The sequence below is a fragment of the Halichoeres trimaculatus genome, unplaced genomic scaffold (genome assembly GCF_033239565.1).
Source record: "Halichoeres trimaculatus isolate MK-OKI-2021-1 unplaced genomic scaffold, fHalTri1.1 fHalTri1_scaffold_14, whole genome shotgun sequence".
NCBI classification, from domain to species: domain Eukaryota; kingdom Metazoa; phylum Chordata; class Actinopteri; order Labriformes; family Labridae; genus Halichoeres; species Halichoeres trimaculatus.
Window position 1 is genome coordinate 22,329,343 of NW_027437192.1, and position 18,855 is coordinate 22,348,197.

Below are 18,855 nucleotides of genomic sequence, written 5' to 3' on the forward strand. Positions count from 1 at the left end.
TAAATGTAAATAAAGAGAGTCTCATAAAACGGTTTGGTAAGTGTCGTAGATTTTTGGTCAGGTGACTCCAGCTGTCTTGTGGTCTTGCTCAATAACGCAAAGCAGCCACTGGGTATAGACAGCTGAAGGAGCAGGGAGCCCAATCGCTGCAGAGAGGAGACGGACCAGACGTGGATCTGGTGGAATTACAGCCCAATAGACTCGTAACAATCTTTCTAGATGTTTCGTTTTGTATTCATTTTTTTGCAATCTTCAATTTCTGTTACGATTTCATTTTAAATTCACACCTCCCCTGTTTGTGTGTGTGTGTTGTGGCCTAATCTCAGTCTCCACACTCACAGATTGAGGAGCATATTCCTGCTACATGTGTTTGCTTGGGGCTGCCCAGCTGTCAAAGTATTAAGTGCATGAGTGCTCTGATGAGAGATCACCACAAACTCTGACATGTAAAAACCTTCTGGTGAATATAGAAAATGTTCACATGTTAAAATAGGTTTAATTTTTTTTTTTTGAAAGTTATTAAATCAGTAATCAGCAGAATAACTGTCCATAAGTTCACCTTACAGAAAAGAAATGGTGCAGTCTACCAATTCTGCTGTCAGTTAAAGTTTTCTAAAAAAGGTTTACCTTGTTATACATGAAAAAAGATGAACTGGCCTGTTTTGTTATATCAGAATGCCACATTTTTTATTGTTGTTCCATCCCCAGTCCTCACGTACTGCTCCTCTGACGTCAGTGAAGTTCGTGAGGATTCAGTGCTTAAGCTTTACAGAGAATGGAGTTGACCCTGTGTGTACTTCCTGCCTTTGTGTGTTTTCTCACCTCAGAGATTGTGTGCCACACCCTGACTTCATTCACCTTATCTGATTAATCCCACTTGTCCTCCACCTGATTAGTCCCAGCGTATAAAGTCTCAGTCTGTGCCTGTATCAGTCAGTTCATTCAAGCCTTGTGTTTCCTTCTGGCTCTTCTTGTGTTTGCACCAGCTGGACTCTTTCTGAATGGGGATTATTAATGTCCTGGACTCATCCAAGTAAGCCCTTCTGTGTTGATTATTTTTGTTTAGGTTAAATCAGTCTCAAAGTCGGCATTTGTGGTCTCAATTTTTGTGTTAAACCTTTACTGGGGAGGATTTTGTTATAAGTTTTGTTGGTGTGATATGCATTTAAAGTCTGACTTAGCAATTCTGATAATGCATTTAAATTTAGACAACATAGACAACATGACAGCTCTACATGATTCACAACACAGAATCTGGAAATTAACCTGCAGACCGTTAAACAAATGGCAAATATGATAAATTTTCTGTGACCCAATTGACCACCATGAGACACACACTTACTCACGCAGGCGGCCCAAACATGGGCTCACATGTAAATGAACACTGGACAGAAAAGGATTGAAAGCTTGAGATAGAAGTCGTAAAATGCAGAGAGATAAATATACAGCTCTTATCTTGTCCTCCTCAAGGGTCAGACCACATTCAAATGCACACGTCCCCTCCAGAAGTTTAGCTGTAAATAAGAAAAGGAGGCCAGCTTTGGTTGACCCCGGCCTTATCTCCGCTGGCCCTTTGTACTTCCCAACTCAGGGCCGCACGACCTGTGCTTTCTCAGCCGGGACTTGTCGATCTGGGCAATGAAACTGAAAGCGCTACTCTGCCTCAGGCTGGGTACCAGCGTCCCAGGTGGGATGGAGAGACGGGTGCGGGCGGGAGGAGCGGCTGAGGGGTAGTGAGAGAGATGTCACTGACCACATTAGTCATCAGAGAAAGCAGGCCATGAGTCAGGAAAGCTCTCAGTCTCATCCATCACGCCCCTCTTAACCCACTTTCCTCCCAGTCCAGCCACTCTGGCTTTTTATTTTTCTATTTCCTGCTAGCTCTCCATCCCTCGGCTGCTGACAGAGTAACTTTGCCATCCTTCTTTTATTATGATGAAAAACAAGAGGAGAGGTCCGATGTTGGACAGATTGCAGGTGGCGGTGGATGGAGATTTAGAGATTTAGAGTCGATCTTTGGGTATGCAGTCGGACAAGGGACATTTTTTCCCCCCAAACAACTTTAACATCTTATAACAAAAGAAACTCAGCAGTTAAAGCTTGTTTAGTGTCCCTGTGAGGGAACGAGGATAACACAGTGACATATTGTTTCTCGTCTTCACACCAGATTCCCCGTGGTGGTTTGCAGAGAGAAACCCTGTGAGCTGGTGGGACTACTGAGGGGTGATAAGTGTGGATATTAGAGAGGTCTCACATCTCAAAAAGGCTGCTGGCTCTAATCCTGGATGAGGTATTTGATTCACTGCTGAGACAAAAACATTGTATTGCTAGCTCAGCAGTGGAGGGATTAGCCTGGAATACGGTGGGAGCAGCGGATGACTGAGCGAGTGTTTGAAATGATACTCAGCAGGACTGTGATTTGATGGTTATCACTGAGGCTTAGTACCAGCACTTCCTCCTTTGTGTAACTGTTACAGCAAAGAACCACCTACTGTACAACACTGTGCTGGCTCTCTGTATTTCTACTTCTTTAATTTGCTCCTCATGGAAAGAAAAACACCAGATGGGGAAAGTGTTTCGCTTTTTTTTTTTTTTTTGCATTTCAACACCATTTAGTACTTGTTAATAATTAGGTACAGGCTGTACATCCTCATGACGTGGATCACTTAACCCAGGTCAATGTTAAGCTTGTTGTCTTATTGTCTGACTGCTCATGATCCAGATCCTGATCTTCCTTTGTCAGCCTATTGTTGCTGTTGCCTCAGATCTCAGCAGTAACCTCAGGGTGCAGCATATTTTTCAAGATGTGCAAAGACAGCTTTAAGACTTAAGTTTCAGTCTTCCCTAATAGCAGGATACCTAACTTTAAATATTAAATTATAATTTTATGTAATAGTTTGGTCAATTTCACAATTTTTAAGATTTTCTTTTTACACTTTGCACCGCCTTTTAAATGTTTGCCAACAAGTCATTACATGGCTTACCCACTACTTGAACATATATTTGTGAGCATTTGTGTTGTGACGTCAATCAAGAGCTACCTGCGCCTCTTAGCAGGCCTTACTGATCAACCACTGTACTGCTCAATTCATCGCTTGCATAACCAATCAGCACTAGCTTGACTTGGTAACTTTTAATGTTGACTTTAGCTTGATTAGTGTGAGCCTTCAATGCACTTCATTGTCACATGACAGAAGGTTATCAGAGTGAAATCAGGAAATCTGAAGAAGGAAGAAGTCTAAGGAAGTCTTTAGTAAACTGCCTAGTGTTAACGAAAATGTAAGTGTGGATTTAGCAGCAGCCATGAAGGTTCACAGTTTTAAAAAAGTGATTGATGGACTTGGGATGGCTTGTAAATGACACGGGAGAAGTTGTAGTTGAAGTGCTCCTTAATTTTCTGTGAGAGCTCCTAAAATTGTGCTGTTACATTTTTAGAGTTGGGAGCACCAGAGCTACCAAGTAAAAAAGTTAATGAAGTCAAAACGTTTATTTCACATGAATTATTTATTCCTACCAGAGCACCACCTGGAAAACCAGATCACACATCTCACATCAAATCAATTTGTGGAACAGAGTCCAGCACATTTATAAAGCTTTTGATTTACATTCCTCTTGGTAAGAAGATAACAAACATGAATAATACTTTTAATATTCCTTTTTGTTTATTTAAAGTTGTGATTCAAGTGTGATTCAAGCAGAGAGAAGAGTAGAGGTTTGAAAATCCACCTGTATGCTGCTGAGCAGTTTATATGTTTTTCAACCAATATGAGACAAGAAGCTGAGTAAATACCCACTATTATTTTAAACTTTGTTGCATTAATTTCACAGAACTAGTGTACGCATTGACAGAAATGCCAAACCATATTTTATTTTGAAACGTGTGGATTTGTGGGCCTGGTCTTTGAGATCTGCAAGACATCAAGAGGTGGAAAACACGTACTGATTTTTAAAACACACAACAAGCTAAGCTGAAATGGTCAGCCAGATAGAAGGGAACAGACCCAAAGCAACCACCATGTTAAGAATCCTGACGGAAACAAACTTAGAGTTAGACTTGTGTGAGATTTAAAATGTTGAGTCAAAAAGGCCCCGTTTACCTAAAATTTCATTCCAAAATGCAAAAATGCAGAGGAAAATTTCTGTGTTACACGGAAACGCTGAGGGACTGAAAATGCTGTAGTAAGCATGCCAGGCCTGTAGTTGGCCTATAAGGCCCCGTTAACATGACGCCGAAAATGGTCAATTCCGGAAACATTTTGTTGCGTTTTGGCCTTCCGTTTAGATGAGACCAAAAGATTGCGTTTTCAGTGAAAACGCAATCTTTTGGAAACGCTCCCCAGAGTGGAAAGATTTGAATCCACTCCTCATGCGCATGCGCACTCGCAGTTTCAGGTAAAGGCTGCGCGCGCAGCCACATTTCCAGTTGAGCCATTCCGGTGCAGTAGGTGGCGGTAATGTGCGTCATGGTTGGATTGCCGACCGTCTCACACAACAAAACGGCAGAAAAAGAAAGAACAACCACAACAATGATGGCGGATTTCCAAGCAACATATGTGCTGCTTACTGTCCACATCACCAACTACTGGCATGGCCACTACATCGTTGTTACTTGTCCTCCTGGAGTCGTATGAATGCGGATCGTTTTCACGCCGTCCTCATGTAAACACGGGTGGCTTTTGGAAACGCAAAGGAAGAATTTTTGCGGGAGTCTCCGTGTAAATGGGGCCTAACTGTCTTGTCCAGAAGCGGTGGTAGATCTCCAGCAGTTTCAGCAGCACAAGCACAAAAGGGTAGTCCACAACAATCGTCACAACGCTATTCTTGTACGGTTGTAAGTGCATTCACTAAGTCAGCGTTTCCACTGAAAATGCTGGCCTACTGTTTCCACGGCAACAGGGGCTGCAGCGTTTCAGAGAAAATCCCCTCACTTCAGAAGTTTGCCTTTTAGGTCGGCTTTAATGCAGTTAACGTGTAAACACGAGGCCAAAACGCAACAATACTTTTGCGTTTTTCATCCTAAAGCCGTCGACAAAACAGCCTGTGAGACTTCAGTGTGGATGAAAATGTGGATTTGACTCAGAGTGTAGGCTGATATGAAAATACTTTTGTCATGAAAGCGCCACCTACCGTGGAATCTGAGGGAAAATTTTTCACAGCTTTTATTCAATAAATCATCCTGATACTGTCTCATAGTTTTAACTTGTTTGTATTCTGAGTTGGTCACTGCATAATTAACAGGCATCGTGCGGGTAGTAAGGCAAAGTAGAATCCTTTCAGGAATACAAGCTCACTATGTCTTATCCCTGTTTTCACTGAGAAAATATGAATTTTACAGATATTTTCAAAATAGAGCGACAAAGTTTTCAGGTTTACTAGCGTGACACGATTAACTGAACTAGCATGCGTTCCTCTTTGTGTTACTCATATCAGGTGTGAGCAGAAGGTTATAAACTGGTGCTGTATTTCAGTTTTTAATAACCTCTGAGCAGCTCATTTGACCCTTTAACTGTAGCTCTGGTGTAGAAAATGCAAACCACAGCATCAACACCATCGCTGATTCAACATGATGCAGGTAATTTTTGTGAAAACACGGCGTGACCGATCGAATTTATGTCTGCTGTCACAAGGTGATGAAGAGGGAGTGACTCAATGACTCACCTCATTAAAGATTTTATTGGCTAAAAATTTGATTGGGCCGTTGGGCCGGGCGAAGCAGGAGCTCCTCATGAACTCCTTTCTCCGTTCATTTCATGGACCTTACCATTTGATTCAGATTTGTGCGTGCGTGTGTGTGTGTGTGTGTGTGTGTGTGTGTGTGTGTGTGTGTGTTTGTGTGTCAGCACCAGGCCTAATATCGCTCTGCAAAGTGTGAAATGGGAAATTTGTTAATATTTAATGCTTCTGTGCTTGTATCATTTTTTTACACTGTATTACCTCGGTCAAAGTAACATGTAGAAATCTAATTCCCACAAGAACACAGAGTTCCAGAGAAGATTTGGATTTTATTTCAAGTTTATTAGCAAAGACACTTGAGTCAATGTGCCCGTCATTCAATACTCTGCGTCTCTTTCTCCAGCCGCCCTTCTGGCAAGTACATTCAGAGCAGCATATGTGTGTTAGCGCTGCGCTGGGTTTCACTGTGTGTGATTTTGTGTGTGATCCATTTGGCTCCAAGTCGTCCCACAGCCTGGCACTCTCCCTCTGTCTCTGTGTGTAGCTGTGTAACCAGCCTTCTGTTTTTCCTCGCCTTAAGAGAGCCCTTATGATCAGAGAGAATCATCACTCACACACACACTCACACACAGGATATCAGATAATAAAAAAAACAAAACAAAAACATAGCAGCAGGCATCAGGTCGTCATACAGTGTCAGGACCTGGGCAGTATCCATTGCAGCCTGAACAGGAAGTGCATTACAGCTCCTGCCCGTCCTTGTGCACTGCCGGAGTGATTGTTTACCATGATTATTCTTACAACATTACTCATTTCTTGCCTTACACTCTTTGTGATCTGCATGTGCAATACATTTTTTTTATAAAACACATAAAAACATAGAAAATTTGTCTTTCACAAACCAGTTTCTCATTTTTTCACGTCTGCTTTCACGTCTCATTTTTGAAACATACTGTTCTCATTCAAATAGTGGAATATATGCAGTTAGCAGCTGTTAGGAAAAAATCAGCTCCTTGGATGGAAATACCCCTTCTCATTTCAGCCAGGCGAAGTGCTTTTCTCAAATTAAGAGTGACGCACAGCTTCTTAGAAAGAGACACCTGGAGCTGGCAGGTAGCCACATGGCAACTAGATGTAAAGTCAGGACTGATAACTGACATTGATTATGAAGTTTGAGCCAAAGCAAATATTAAACAGTTCACTGCCAAATAGATAATGTTCCTTTTTTTAGTAATTCAGCCATAAATCAGTTTAATTCACTTTTTGCTGTCTCCATGAAAAATTTGGCTAGGAGAATCCAAAACATAGCTTGGCCAATAAGAGATGACAAACAGATTCATGAATAAAAAGAAAAAAAAAGCGGCTATGTTTACCTTTTACTGCTTCACACAGGCATTGATGTTATTGGCATCTCCCTTTCTCTTTCTATTGTTTGTGTCCTGACCAGACACATCGACCTCCAGTCTATCTTTACCGTCTACTTTGCTGCTAATTCTTAATTAACTGAACAGCAGCAGTATTGGTGTAGCTTCTCCGTGCTAGAGAGCTGCTCGAAGCAGACCATTAACTGATCGCTGAGCCTTATCTAATCACAAGGTTGTGACATTTGTGTTTATGGAGGAAACAAAAGGAGAGATCTCATTTATTAACTGTTCGGTTCACTCGATCAGATCACACTGACGCCAGACTGTCATGCTCGGTTGAAACACTGCTGAAGTTGGAGTTTTGGCTGCTGTTTTCTTTGCTCTTCTTCATTAATTTCAATCAGTGACAAATTATTTTGTAAATGACGCATGAATTGTAAAATAACTGCTTTGACATTTAAGGAACACTATTTGATCTTTTCCTTACTTTGAGTTACATGATTTTACTTACTTTACTTTATTAAGGATCCCCATTAGCACTTGCCAAGAGCGTGGCTATTCTTCCTGGGGTCCTATACACCCAACCAGACATACAAAAACATACACATCACTCATACAACATACATAGACAATGGTTCACTTACAGAAGTAAGAACATTCAAAGAAAATTACATTACAATTGAATAGTCCAACAATTCATACCCATTTGTTGGAAAAGGGTTAAATTATACCTCAATAATACCTTATTAGAACAAGTCATTATAGTTCATGAAATATTGGTAGGTACTGTTTTACCATCATTTTGAAAGCTTCTTTTGTATTGGCTTGAATGACATACCTTGGTAAAGAATTCCATCCCACCACAGCTCTGTACATCACTATTTTCTGTATAACTGATGATCTAACTTTCTCCTTGTAACTGAAACAGCCCTTCTCATTTTAGTCACAATATTATCAACATGATTGGTCCAAGATAAAGTCTGATTTAAGGTGATACCCAAGAGTTTTGTCTCTTTCACTTGCTCAATATGAGTATTGTCAATCTTCAAGTTCAACTTTGGCTCAGATATCTGCTGATGCTTTGTTCCAATTAATATAGACTTTGTCTTGCCTATATTAAGTACAAGTTTATTCATTCTTACCCATTCTATTACATATCTTAATTCCGTCTCTAGAGTATTATTTATTTCCTCGATTGTTGATCCTGCTACATATATGGTCGAGTCATCGGCATACATTGAAATTTGGGCATTCTGTAAAACTAAAGGAAGATCATTAATATAAATAGAAAATAATAAGGGCCCAAGGCAGCTACCCTGAGGAACTCCACAATTGACTGAACTGAATTTTGACAGACTACCATTAAAAAGAACTGTTTGTTTTCTATTACTTAAATAACTCTCTATCCAATTTAATGCTGTCAGTGAATCCATATTGTTTAAGCTTGTCTAGTAACAACAAATGGTCTATTGAATCAAATGCTGCACTAAAATCAAGAAGAACAGCTCCTACCAATTTTCCCTTATCCATCTCACATTGCCATTCATCGGTCATCTGTGTCAAGGCCGTGCAAGTCAAATGACCAGGCCTATAGGCATGCTGATATTCTGTATTTAAGCCATTTACATCAAAATATAATTGAATTTGTTGAAAGATAATTCTCTCCATTATTTTACCTAAAGCTGGTAATAAGCTAATAGGACGACTATTCATACCTGAGAATGGCGCAGCAGTGGTTTTTTTTTTTGACAAAACTAAAACACCTGTTATCTGTTAAATATCAAGCTCCAGTCTGCTTCGAACACTCCAAAGAGCTAGCATGGCTCTGCTCAAAGGAGGGAAAAAGTATTGAATACTTTGGCAGCCTACTCTGAAATACTGTGACTGTAGCATCCTGTCTTGTAATTAGCTTCTGCTGCTCTAAACTCATCGCTGTCCTTACGGCACGATAGAAATAGGATAACAGTCCAACAAAATAAGACGCCTCAGATTATACGCAGCAGCGGTCGGTGTTGTCGAGTGGGGGGAAGTGTCTGATGGCTGGGTGGAGTGGGGTAATTTGCTGACAGGAGGAGAAGTAAATGAGCTCTGAGATGAGAAGTTAGAGCGCACAGAGACATATGGCAGGGGAGCTGTCTGGCACTGAGATGAAGATAGATTGGCTCCAGGTGAACCTCCAGGTCCAACCAAACACGGTGCAGGGACAGGTACGTGGTGGCAGACATTAGCGAGTGAAGGACGTGTAGAAGTGACTTTAATTTTTCTGTAGTTCAGCTGTAGTTTATATCTAGCTTTCAAACTATTTTAAAATCAGGGGCTGAGTTTTTGATTTTTTCTTTTATTTTGACAACCTATGAATTAGTTTAAGCATTTGTTTTTGTTTGGTTTCATCCATAATCTGTGGCGTTCAAACTGTACAAAATAAGAAACCCTAAAGAAAGGATCTCCTTCCAAGAGCAGAGCACAGCATAATAAAACTCCAAAATTAAACTGAAATATCACTGTTTTAACAATTTGTTCAAGCAAAACAGTTCATTTCAAGATGAGATTAAATCTGCAGATAGAAAAACACAATGTCATAAAAATACTTGAAACTTCAGAAACTTGCAAGACACTCAACAGCATATTGAATTGTGAATGCTTTCAGCATGTTCACATTTCTACTGACCTCATTAATACGTAGCCGTAAAATATTTTTCATAGTGGCTGTACAAGCCCTCTGAACAGTCAGTTCATTAACATGCAGCTGCAGAAATCAGACTATGACCTTAGTTAGCACAAGATCAGACTATTGAAATTGATATAAACAGCTTAGTCAGGCTAAAATCAGACAAAGCCTCAATTAACACATATGGATAATGTCATTGCTATCAGACTGTGGTTGGGTTCTGCAGGACTCAGCAGGTCTAGGTATGCCGCTGAATTCAGTCAGAAGAGGAAGTAGATGACCATGATAAATAGTACGGGTGTAATCTGTGTCCGTGTGTATGCGCGAGCAGCCCCGTCGCAAAAGATGCCAAAGATCGCATTTTTGACAGATGCTCACTCCGCTATAAATCCGCTAAATCCGCTATAGAACCTATGCACCCCGATGTTAGGAAAGATAGATGTAGTGAGCCATCTTCTCATTCAGCCTCTTTGGTTGAAAGAGAGGAGGAAAACAAACATGCATGTACGTGTCAGTTTATCGAGGCTGGCAAACTTACCGAGGACGTTTTTATTTATCGTTCGGTTAATTGATTTATTGATTATCGTGACAGGCCTACACATAACTTGACAAACATGGGTTTATTTCATTTAATCAAACCTAACAACTTGAATTTGTAAATAACTGAGGCCATTCAGAGCCTGAATTCAAGAGTTAAAACGTTGTATCCTGTGTCACGTGCACTGTAAATGTTTCTTCCATCATGTGTGTCAGTAGAAAGAAGTTGAGGCCATTTTTAAGCATCTTTGAGATCCTGTTTCTGTTGAAACTAACAATGCAGGACAAAACATAAAGTACACATTATTCCCAGCTTCACTCTGGAGCATATCTTCAGCCAGAGATGGACAGCCTCTCACACACACTCAAACATACAGCAGACAGCCTGAAGATCTCATCATTAGGAGAAAAACAGGACTGTGTGCATGTCTGAGCCGCTGTCACCATCAGTGTCATACTCCTCTTCCTCCCCTCGTCTTCGTCTCACTCCATTATCCCTCACAGATCAGGCCGCGGCGGCTCCCAGCAGTGTCTTTCTCTGTGTCCATTCATTACCAAGCGTCCTCCCCTCCCACGTTTCTCTCCCTGTCCTTCCTCTACCCTCGCCTGTTCTTGTCGCTTCTCGTGTCCCTCTGAAAGCAGAATTATTCTGTTTATCTCTCGTCTCTCAACAAGCCTTCTCGATCCCTCTCCATCCTCATTTTCTGCTGCTCCGCTCTCTGTGTGTTCAAAGTACAGAGGCCCCCTAGAGAGCCACACAGAGGAGTGTGTAAAGGCTGGAATAGAAAAGGGTTATTGAGGAGGACGGGAGAGAAGAAGACGGATGGGTAGGAATTAAGGGCATATAGCCTCACCTGAATTTCAGATTTTTATTCCCTTTAATTCCCTCTCTGTTCCTGACTCTTCCCCCTCAGTACCCTTTACCACCATAACAAATGTCACTGCAATAGCTCTGGATAAAGCACCCACTCCTCCTCCCCCCTGCCTGCCTATTATTTTGAGTTCATCACAAAATGCCAGAGTTTGCCCTTTTCTACATCACTTCATTGCTCCTAAATAGCACCCACTTTAGTTGTTGTGCTCATATTTAATGTAAAAAAGGGCCATTCATCAGCTCTTTTTCAAACTCCAAGCATTATGGTGCTGCTGGTACGACAGAGCAGGAGGATAATGATGATGATTTATGGAGACAGCTCAAGCACGAAGCCTTTACATTTGAGAGTCCATATCAGAAGACGTATTAAGGCCACTGTAGCGTTCACTGTACTGGGTATTTTATTATTTATGGTTGAAAGTCATGGGAGTGAGTGTTTAAGTTGAGTTTGTGCTTCACTGGTATGTAATTGTTGTCTTTTAGTCACGCTAGGAGCATGGCTTTGGAGATGGCATCGTTTGGCTGGTTTTCTAGTTCTTCTGCAGAGTCAAGTATACCAACAGCTTTTCCCTGAACTTCCCTAAAACATACAGGTGTAACTTTTTGCTTTCCACATTTATTTCCAAAGATGCAATTCAAACAAAATTTCTACCAGACATTGGTATTAACTCTAATAATCCACACATGAAAAGAAATCACAACGTTCAGGTCCATAAATAATGATTACGTGGAATTAAGTACGATGACACAGGAAAAAAGTATTGAACACACAAACTGAGACTCAACTTATACTTAATGGAGAAGCCTTTGTTTGCAATGACAGCTTCCAGAAGCTTCTTGTATGTTTGAACTAATCGTCCACACTGCTCAGGTGTGATTTAGGCCCATTCCTCTCCACAGATTGTCTTTAAATCTTGAATATTCTTTGGTGCCCTCTGGTGAACCCTTTTCTGTAGTTCTTTCCACAAATGTTCACTTGGATTTAAGTCAGGTGATTGACTAGGCCATTCTAACAGATTGATTTTCTTTTTTTCAAATCATTTGAGAGTCAACTTTGCTGTGTGCTTTGGATCGTTGTCCTGCGGGAAGGTCCAGCCACGTCTCATCTTCATCATCCTGGTGGATGGCAGCAGATTTATATCAAGAATTTCTCCATACATGGCTCCATTCATTGCTCCGTCAATTACATGAAGTTTGCCAATACCATGAGATGAGAAACAACCCCATGCCATGATGCTTCCACCTCCAAACTTCACTGTTGGTGTAGTGTTTTTGGGGTGATGTGCAATGCAATTTCTCCTCCAAACATGGTATGTAGTATGACAGCCCAAAAGTTCAATTTTGGTCTCATCTGACCAGACAACATTCTCCCATTATTCTACAGGCTTGTCAAGATGCTGTTTAGCAAACTTTAAACAAGCTTCAGCATACCTTTTCTTGAGGAATGGAGTCTTGCGGGCTGAGCGTCCATAGAGGCCATGGTGGTGGAGTGCACTGCCTATTGTTTTCTCTGTAACAATTGTACCCGCTGCCTCCAAGTCTTTCTGGAGCACTTTCAGGGTGGTTCTTGGCTCGTTGAGTACTCTTCTGACTATCTTTCTGACTCCCTGGTCAGAAGTCTTGCAAGTGGCCTGTTGATGGTAAGTTGGTGCTTCTTCCACTTGCGAATAATGGCCCCAACGGTGCTGACTGGAACATTCAGGTGCTTTGATATAAGTCTGTAACCAGTTTCATTCTGATGCTGAGCAACAATCAGGTTGTGAATGTCTCCAGAGAGCTCTTTGCCTTTACCCATCATGAGGTGTGTCATATTTAACCGCTTGGTGAAAAAACTACCTACTGACAGATTTCAGGTGGTGTGGTGCATTTCCTTGCCAAAGTATACAGCTTTTCCATGGTGTATTCAATACTTTTTTCCTGTGTTATCATACTTAATTCCACATAATCATTATTTATGGACTTCAATGTCATGATTTCTTTTCATGTGTGGATTATTTAAGTTAATACCAATGTCTGGTAGAAATTTCGTTTGAATTGCAGCTTTGGAAATAAATGTGATGAGAAAAAAGATGATGAGTTTAGTATTTATTTTCCCCACTGTATGTCTCCTTGATGTTGAATCATGTTCATTTCTCATGCTGATCTTTCAACTTTACATAAACTATAACAGGAGACACTAAAGTCAAAACAGTCTGTTGATCACACGACTTCCTCATCAACCTTTGAACCAGGGGTTTGATATAGGGCTTCAACTAACGATTATTTTAGTAATCGACTACTCTGACGATTATATTTAGGATTAATAGATGAATTAGAAAAAAAAGGACAAGAATACATAATAGTAAAATTAGCATAACCAAACATGCGTTATTATTTTAGTTGATGACTATTGTTTGCTCACAGACCTCACAGACACAAGCTGCAGACAGGACCTTTCCTCCAATGCCAGATAAACATGAGACTGAGACTGTACAAGAACACAACATGAAACTAGATAAATACTGAGTTACGCCAATTATTATAAAAATACTTAACAATTTCAGATTTTACAACCTTATCTAGTATGACTTTTGGATAGCGATCAAGCACTTAGACTTTCTTCTTATTTGCCATTACCCTTTATTGATAGTTCAGTACGCTATTTTTAAATCTCTGTTTTATTGTGCTTCCAGTGTAAACACCACAGAGTCAATGCACAAATTTGCTGGCAGTAAAGGTTATAACAGAGGTGTTACAGCGACAAGAATGGACTGCTGTAATTGGGTGAGGCAGGCAGACTGTGTGTATGTGTGTGTGTGTGTGTGTATGTGTGTGTATGTGTGTATGTGTGTGTGTGTGTGTGTGTGTGTGTGTGTGTGTGTGTGTGTGTGTGTGTGTGTGTGTGTGTGTGTGTGTGTGTGCTGAGCTTAAAATTCCACTTGTGCAGGCCATAAAGCAGAGAGAAATCATGCACCATAGGACACCAATATTACTCTGCTGCTGCATCAATCTGAAAGTACAAAGCCATGATGACGGCTGAGCTGCGCTACAACACTGCTGTGACTCATGATATGAAAATGGAGAAAGTTTGAGTCAGACCCCAATGAGGAGCAAAAGAAAACACCAGTCCTCCAAAAAAAACGACAAAAAACAAAAAACAACACAACACTTTAAAAGAGGATTTTTAGCTGTAAATGTATGAAAGCCCCTCATTAGTGCGTGGATAAAGACCATAAACTGAAGTCACCTGGTCCTCTACCACCACAGTCTGAGTTTCTCAAATCAAGATTCATAATTTTTCAAAAACTGTTGTAAAAACAAAAACTTGCTCAGCTAATGTTACAATAAATCTTGTAAAGAATTTTTTAAACTCTATTTTCCGTTGAGTCTTTAAAAAAAGATGAAACTAACTGCATAGCATTATTGTTCTGGTATTTATTTCATATTTGCTCTGAACATACTGTACGATAGCATAGAATGATCTCAGGGAGCTGAAGGATGTCTGTAGTCATTAAAGACGATGCTGAAACAAAGATTTTTGATCATTTTATTATTTTAAAACATGGGCAGTCATGAAGTGTTGACAGCTCCACGCCATTTTAAATGATACACTTTTTTTTAATATACCCAGAACATACACAGTGGACCATTCAGCCAAGAAGCAGGACCATTCACTCGACCTCTCGAGTGTTGTGATTACGAGAGCTTTGGCTCTCATGGAAACTATTTTCATCAGCTGATTGCACTGGGGTATTCTATGTTTTTGCAACAAAAAAAAAAGAAAAAAGATCTGGTGGATGGAGGCTTGGCTGAGGAGACTGAAATAGCAGCTTATACATTTTTATGCTGGTGGAGAGTTGAAAATGAGGTTTCCAGTGCTCTCCTCTCAGCTCACTTTGATTTCCATTTTGGGATTGATTCATTCAGACACCGTTCAATTCATGTGTCCAAACAGCCCAAACTACATTTCAAGCCATCAAAAAATCTGTACAGCGAGGACAATACCTGTGATTACAGAGTGAGAGAAGTTTGCCCCAGTGTTGGCTCTAATTCCCACTGCAGGGCCGCTTTAAGTTTGCTTGAACCATTATGCATACATCATCTGATGTGCGCTAAAGCATATGAGGTGGACTTTTTACCTCAGCTAATTTCTGTAAGGTGCATATGAGTTGGGTTCAAAGACAGAAAAATACTGCATTGCTGTACTTTCTGCATGAAAAAAGATGAGAAGAAAAAGAGGCACACAGCAGAGGCTGTAATAATTAACCAAGTGAGAAAGCAGGTGTTAAAAGAAGTTTTATGAAAGTGTTATAAAGAAGAAAGAGAAATATTAAAAAGAGCGTGAAAGCAGGATGTTGGCCACAGCGCAGATACATATTTCATGTGCCCTCAGGCTGTCGGTTTAGCCTCAGTATAATCACTTTGAAAGAGGGAACGAGGACAGGATGGGAAAAGACAGCAGAGATGCTGAATGACAAAGTTTATTTACTGATTCCATTTTTCAATATTACTGCTCAGGTAAAAATCATAGGCAGAATAAAAAAGATGGATGACGTGACAGATTCCCAAGAATGAAGCCAAAACATCTGAAGCTCTCTAGATACGTTTTAACCAAACGTTGTATCTGTCATGGTAGTTAATTTTGAGTGTCCACCCCTAACAACCAACAAAGGACTCTGTAACGACAGGACTGACCATTGGGATCTTCATCGGTAAGCGTAATGCATGTTTTGGTTAGCTCTGAACTGATACTGCTCCACCTGCTGATTCAGATGTCAGCACCTGTCTCACGGCTTGTTTTGGTCTTACTTTTGCACAGCAGTAGGAGGTGGAGTCACATTGTCCAGTCCTGTGTGTTAGGCATTGAAATAAGCATGGCTCAGTTCCATTTAGCTGCTCCACTTTACAGGCTAGCACGCTCTCAGCGCTAACCCAGTCCCACAAATAGAACAGAACTTCTGTTTATATTATTTTAAACCCTCTTCAGATTTTTATAGATGTCTGTGATGAGTGTTCATTAAATATAACTAAGTTTTAAACTTTGGCGCAAGTGTGTGCACAAACACACCCTGGCTTCCCCCCAGGATTCGGCCAACCTGTCATAACTTGAGCTGTGTGAGTTTATTATCTGTCACTGTTTAAGGTCAAACATGGAGCTCGATTCCATAAAAAACACACAAGACAAATACCAGCTGACAGGGTCACCCCTCAACAGCAGGCCAGCCCTGACATTTGAGTGTGCGTGTGTGTATTGTGTGTCTGGAGATATTCCTTAACTCACTTGAACAGTCTGCTGCCATCTGCGCTGTCCTCATCTGCTGACCTTTGTGTTCTTTGTTGTCTCAGTTTGCAATAACTACTTGAGCTAAAAAAGACTTTCAGAGCTTTTCACTTGTGATGCGTCTCTTTGTGGGTTAGGACGTCAGTTCTGCTGCCTCAGCACTGAGTTGGGGATTTAATTGAAAACCAAACTGTGGTTGAAATTTAAACTTTCCATCCTTCAGCCTCAGGAGGCTCCAGCAGCTGTAAGACGAGCTATAATTCTGCACTTCACGAGACACTCTCAACGTCCTGATGTCCTTTTTATTTGAGCTGTGCTGCAACTCTCTCCTCTCTGTTCCCACCCTCACTTCTTGCCCTTTTTCATCTTCCTCCCTCAGCCCCGCTCCAACCTTCCGGCCCTGCCCCCGAGCCCATCGGCCCCTCCAGTCCAGCAGGACCATGATGCTCAGCAGCTCCGTGGAGGTGCCCAGCCCGGGCGGGTTAAGTGGTCTGAGTGGGCTGAGCGCAGCGGCACGGAACGTGGTGCGCTCGTCCAGCATCTCCGGGGCCATGTACAGCCTGGAGAAGAGTCCCGGCAGCGGGGGCCCAGACTCCTCTTCACTGACTGGCAACAAGAAGCGGCGCTCCAGTCTGGGCGCCAAGATGGTGGCCATTGTTGGGTTGTCGCAGTGGAGCAAGAGCACGCAGCAGCTCAACCAGCAAGGTGAGTCAAAATGTCTTTGTTGGATTTTACTTCTTTGGATTAAACTTCACTCCCAGTACAAGTGAAATTTATTCTTTAGAAAAATTAGATTAATTTCTTCCTGGACTTTTTGACCTTACATTTTGGAATTTCAAAATAACAAATTACTTTTTTAAAGTAATGAAATTAAGTTAAAATCTACAGCAAACAGAAACCTACAATAACAGGTAAATTAAGTAACTGTGTAACTGTGTGTAACTTTCCAGATATTGTTTTGGAAATGGATGTTATAATGATTGGAAAGTCATAAAAGTAATTAAGCAATTAATTCAGGAAACTAATCATAAAGGTAGTAGAAATGAAAGCTCAAAAGCTGTAATACTCCAAATTAATATCTCTCAGGTTTTATAAGTTGCTGTACGATGTAACTATAGGCTGAATGCTGAGTGTTCCCATTAATTAGATGGCAGCCAATGAGGAGCTGACATTATTAGCAGGTATCGAGCCAAACAAAATTTAGCTACATGGTAACACAGCATCAGCTTACTCTGCAAAGCTATAATTCAGCATCCATAACTGGAAAAAGCTAGCACGGGCCTTTCACCTACGGTTGCATGTGTATTCTAAGTACTGCATATCGTATTACTTTGAAGCTCAACAATCAGTGACTATTTCTACTGACTGATTTCAGTTTCTTCCTCTGATTTCAATGGGGGATTATTTGAAAAAAAAAAATCTGTTCAGTTACATTTTTATGCTGATTAAAGTTAAAATTGTCATGCTAATTCCAAAGTAGCAGTCAGTTTTTTTTCCAGCACGTCAAGTTTTTTCTCTACAGCTCACCCTCCAGATAAGCTAAATTCCCCTGATTAGCTGTAGTAAGACTTGCCAGCTGATTACGATTGGACTCATCTACAGCTACGTGGCTACTTGTTAGTGCAGTCACAGTTGAGACAGAGCGGTGAGATGTGTGCAGCAGTTTCATATTTCATTGTATGTCAGTATTTGATGATTTTTATAAAACATATCTGTTAGGTTAAGTATTTTTCATATTTTTGTTGTAAGAAAACAGGGATCCTGTAGTTCAAATACTTGATGTGATAGAGAAAAACTGAGATTAGTTTTGGATTACTCACCCAAAAATTGGTTAAAAACGGCTGTCAGACTTAACTCAACAAAAATTGTGTAGCCCGGTGTTATTAATTACATAGCTAAACACTTTTTCACAACTAGTTATTGTCCTCATCGGAAAATGTACTGATATCAAAATGCATTTTCAGCACATTTTAAGAGTCAGTGAATAGTAGAAAGACACACGATCAAGTGTTTTGACAAATCACATTAGCATAAACTACTCCACAGCGTGTTCTGTGGTGCGCCTTCTCAATTTTAATACCTGTAATTTCTTATTCAACAAGCTCACACAGGATTTACCTTTTGTGGTATTATCATTGTAATGGGCTCTTTTTGAAAGCCGAGAACGTTCCTGAGAGCATCATTGTGTGCTGAACTCAGAAGTGAGAGGTACATTGCAGCAGTAGCAGTTTCTATAGAGCACGATGCCTGTACGTCTATGATAGCAATGCTATGTTTGTATGTGTGTCCTGTAGGGTATAATTAGAGATACCGTGCAGCTGGAACAAAAGTGTTTCTCATTTTGTGCCTCAGCGTCAAACACTAGCACACTCAGTCCTGGGGGAACAAAGGGAAAACATGTCACACACTGTAGTAAGGCCAGCAGGGGCAGGAGTGCAGCTCATTTTAATGCAGTTATATCTTCTGCTGTTTCTCCACA

The 18,855-nt window shown here is 40.7% G+C and overlaps 1 protein-coding gene across 2 annotated transcripts in view; it reads left to right on the plus strand.

Annotated features, from left to right (window-relative positions):
- Nucleotides 1-18,855, plus strand: part of rims3 (regulating synaptic membrane exocytosis 3) — a 58,803-nt gene that overhangs the window by 6,351 nt on the left and 33,597 nt on the right. For both annotated transcript variants that reach the window (XM_074686770.1, XM_074686771.1), the window contains exon 3: nt 16,756-17,081. In XM_074686770.1, the coding sequence (XP_074542871.1) occupies nt 16,817-17,081 (265 nt within the window). In that variant the 5' untranslated portion in view covers nt 16,756-16,816. The remainder of the gene's footprint in view (nt 1-16,755; nt 17,082-18,855) is intronic.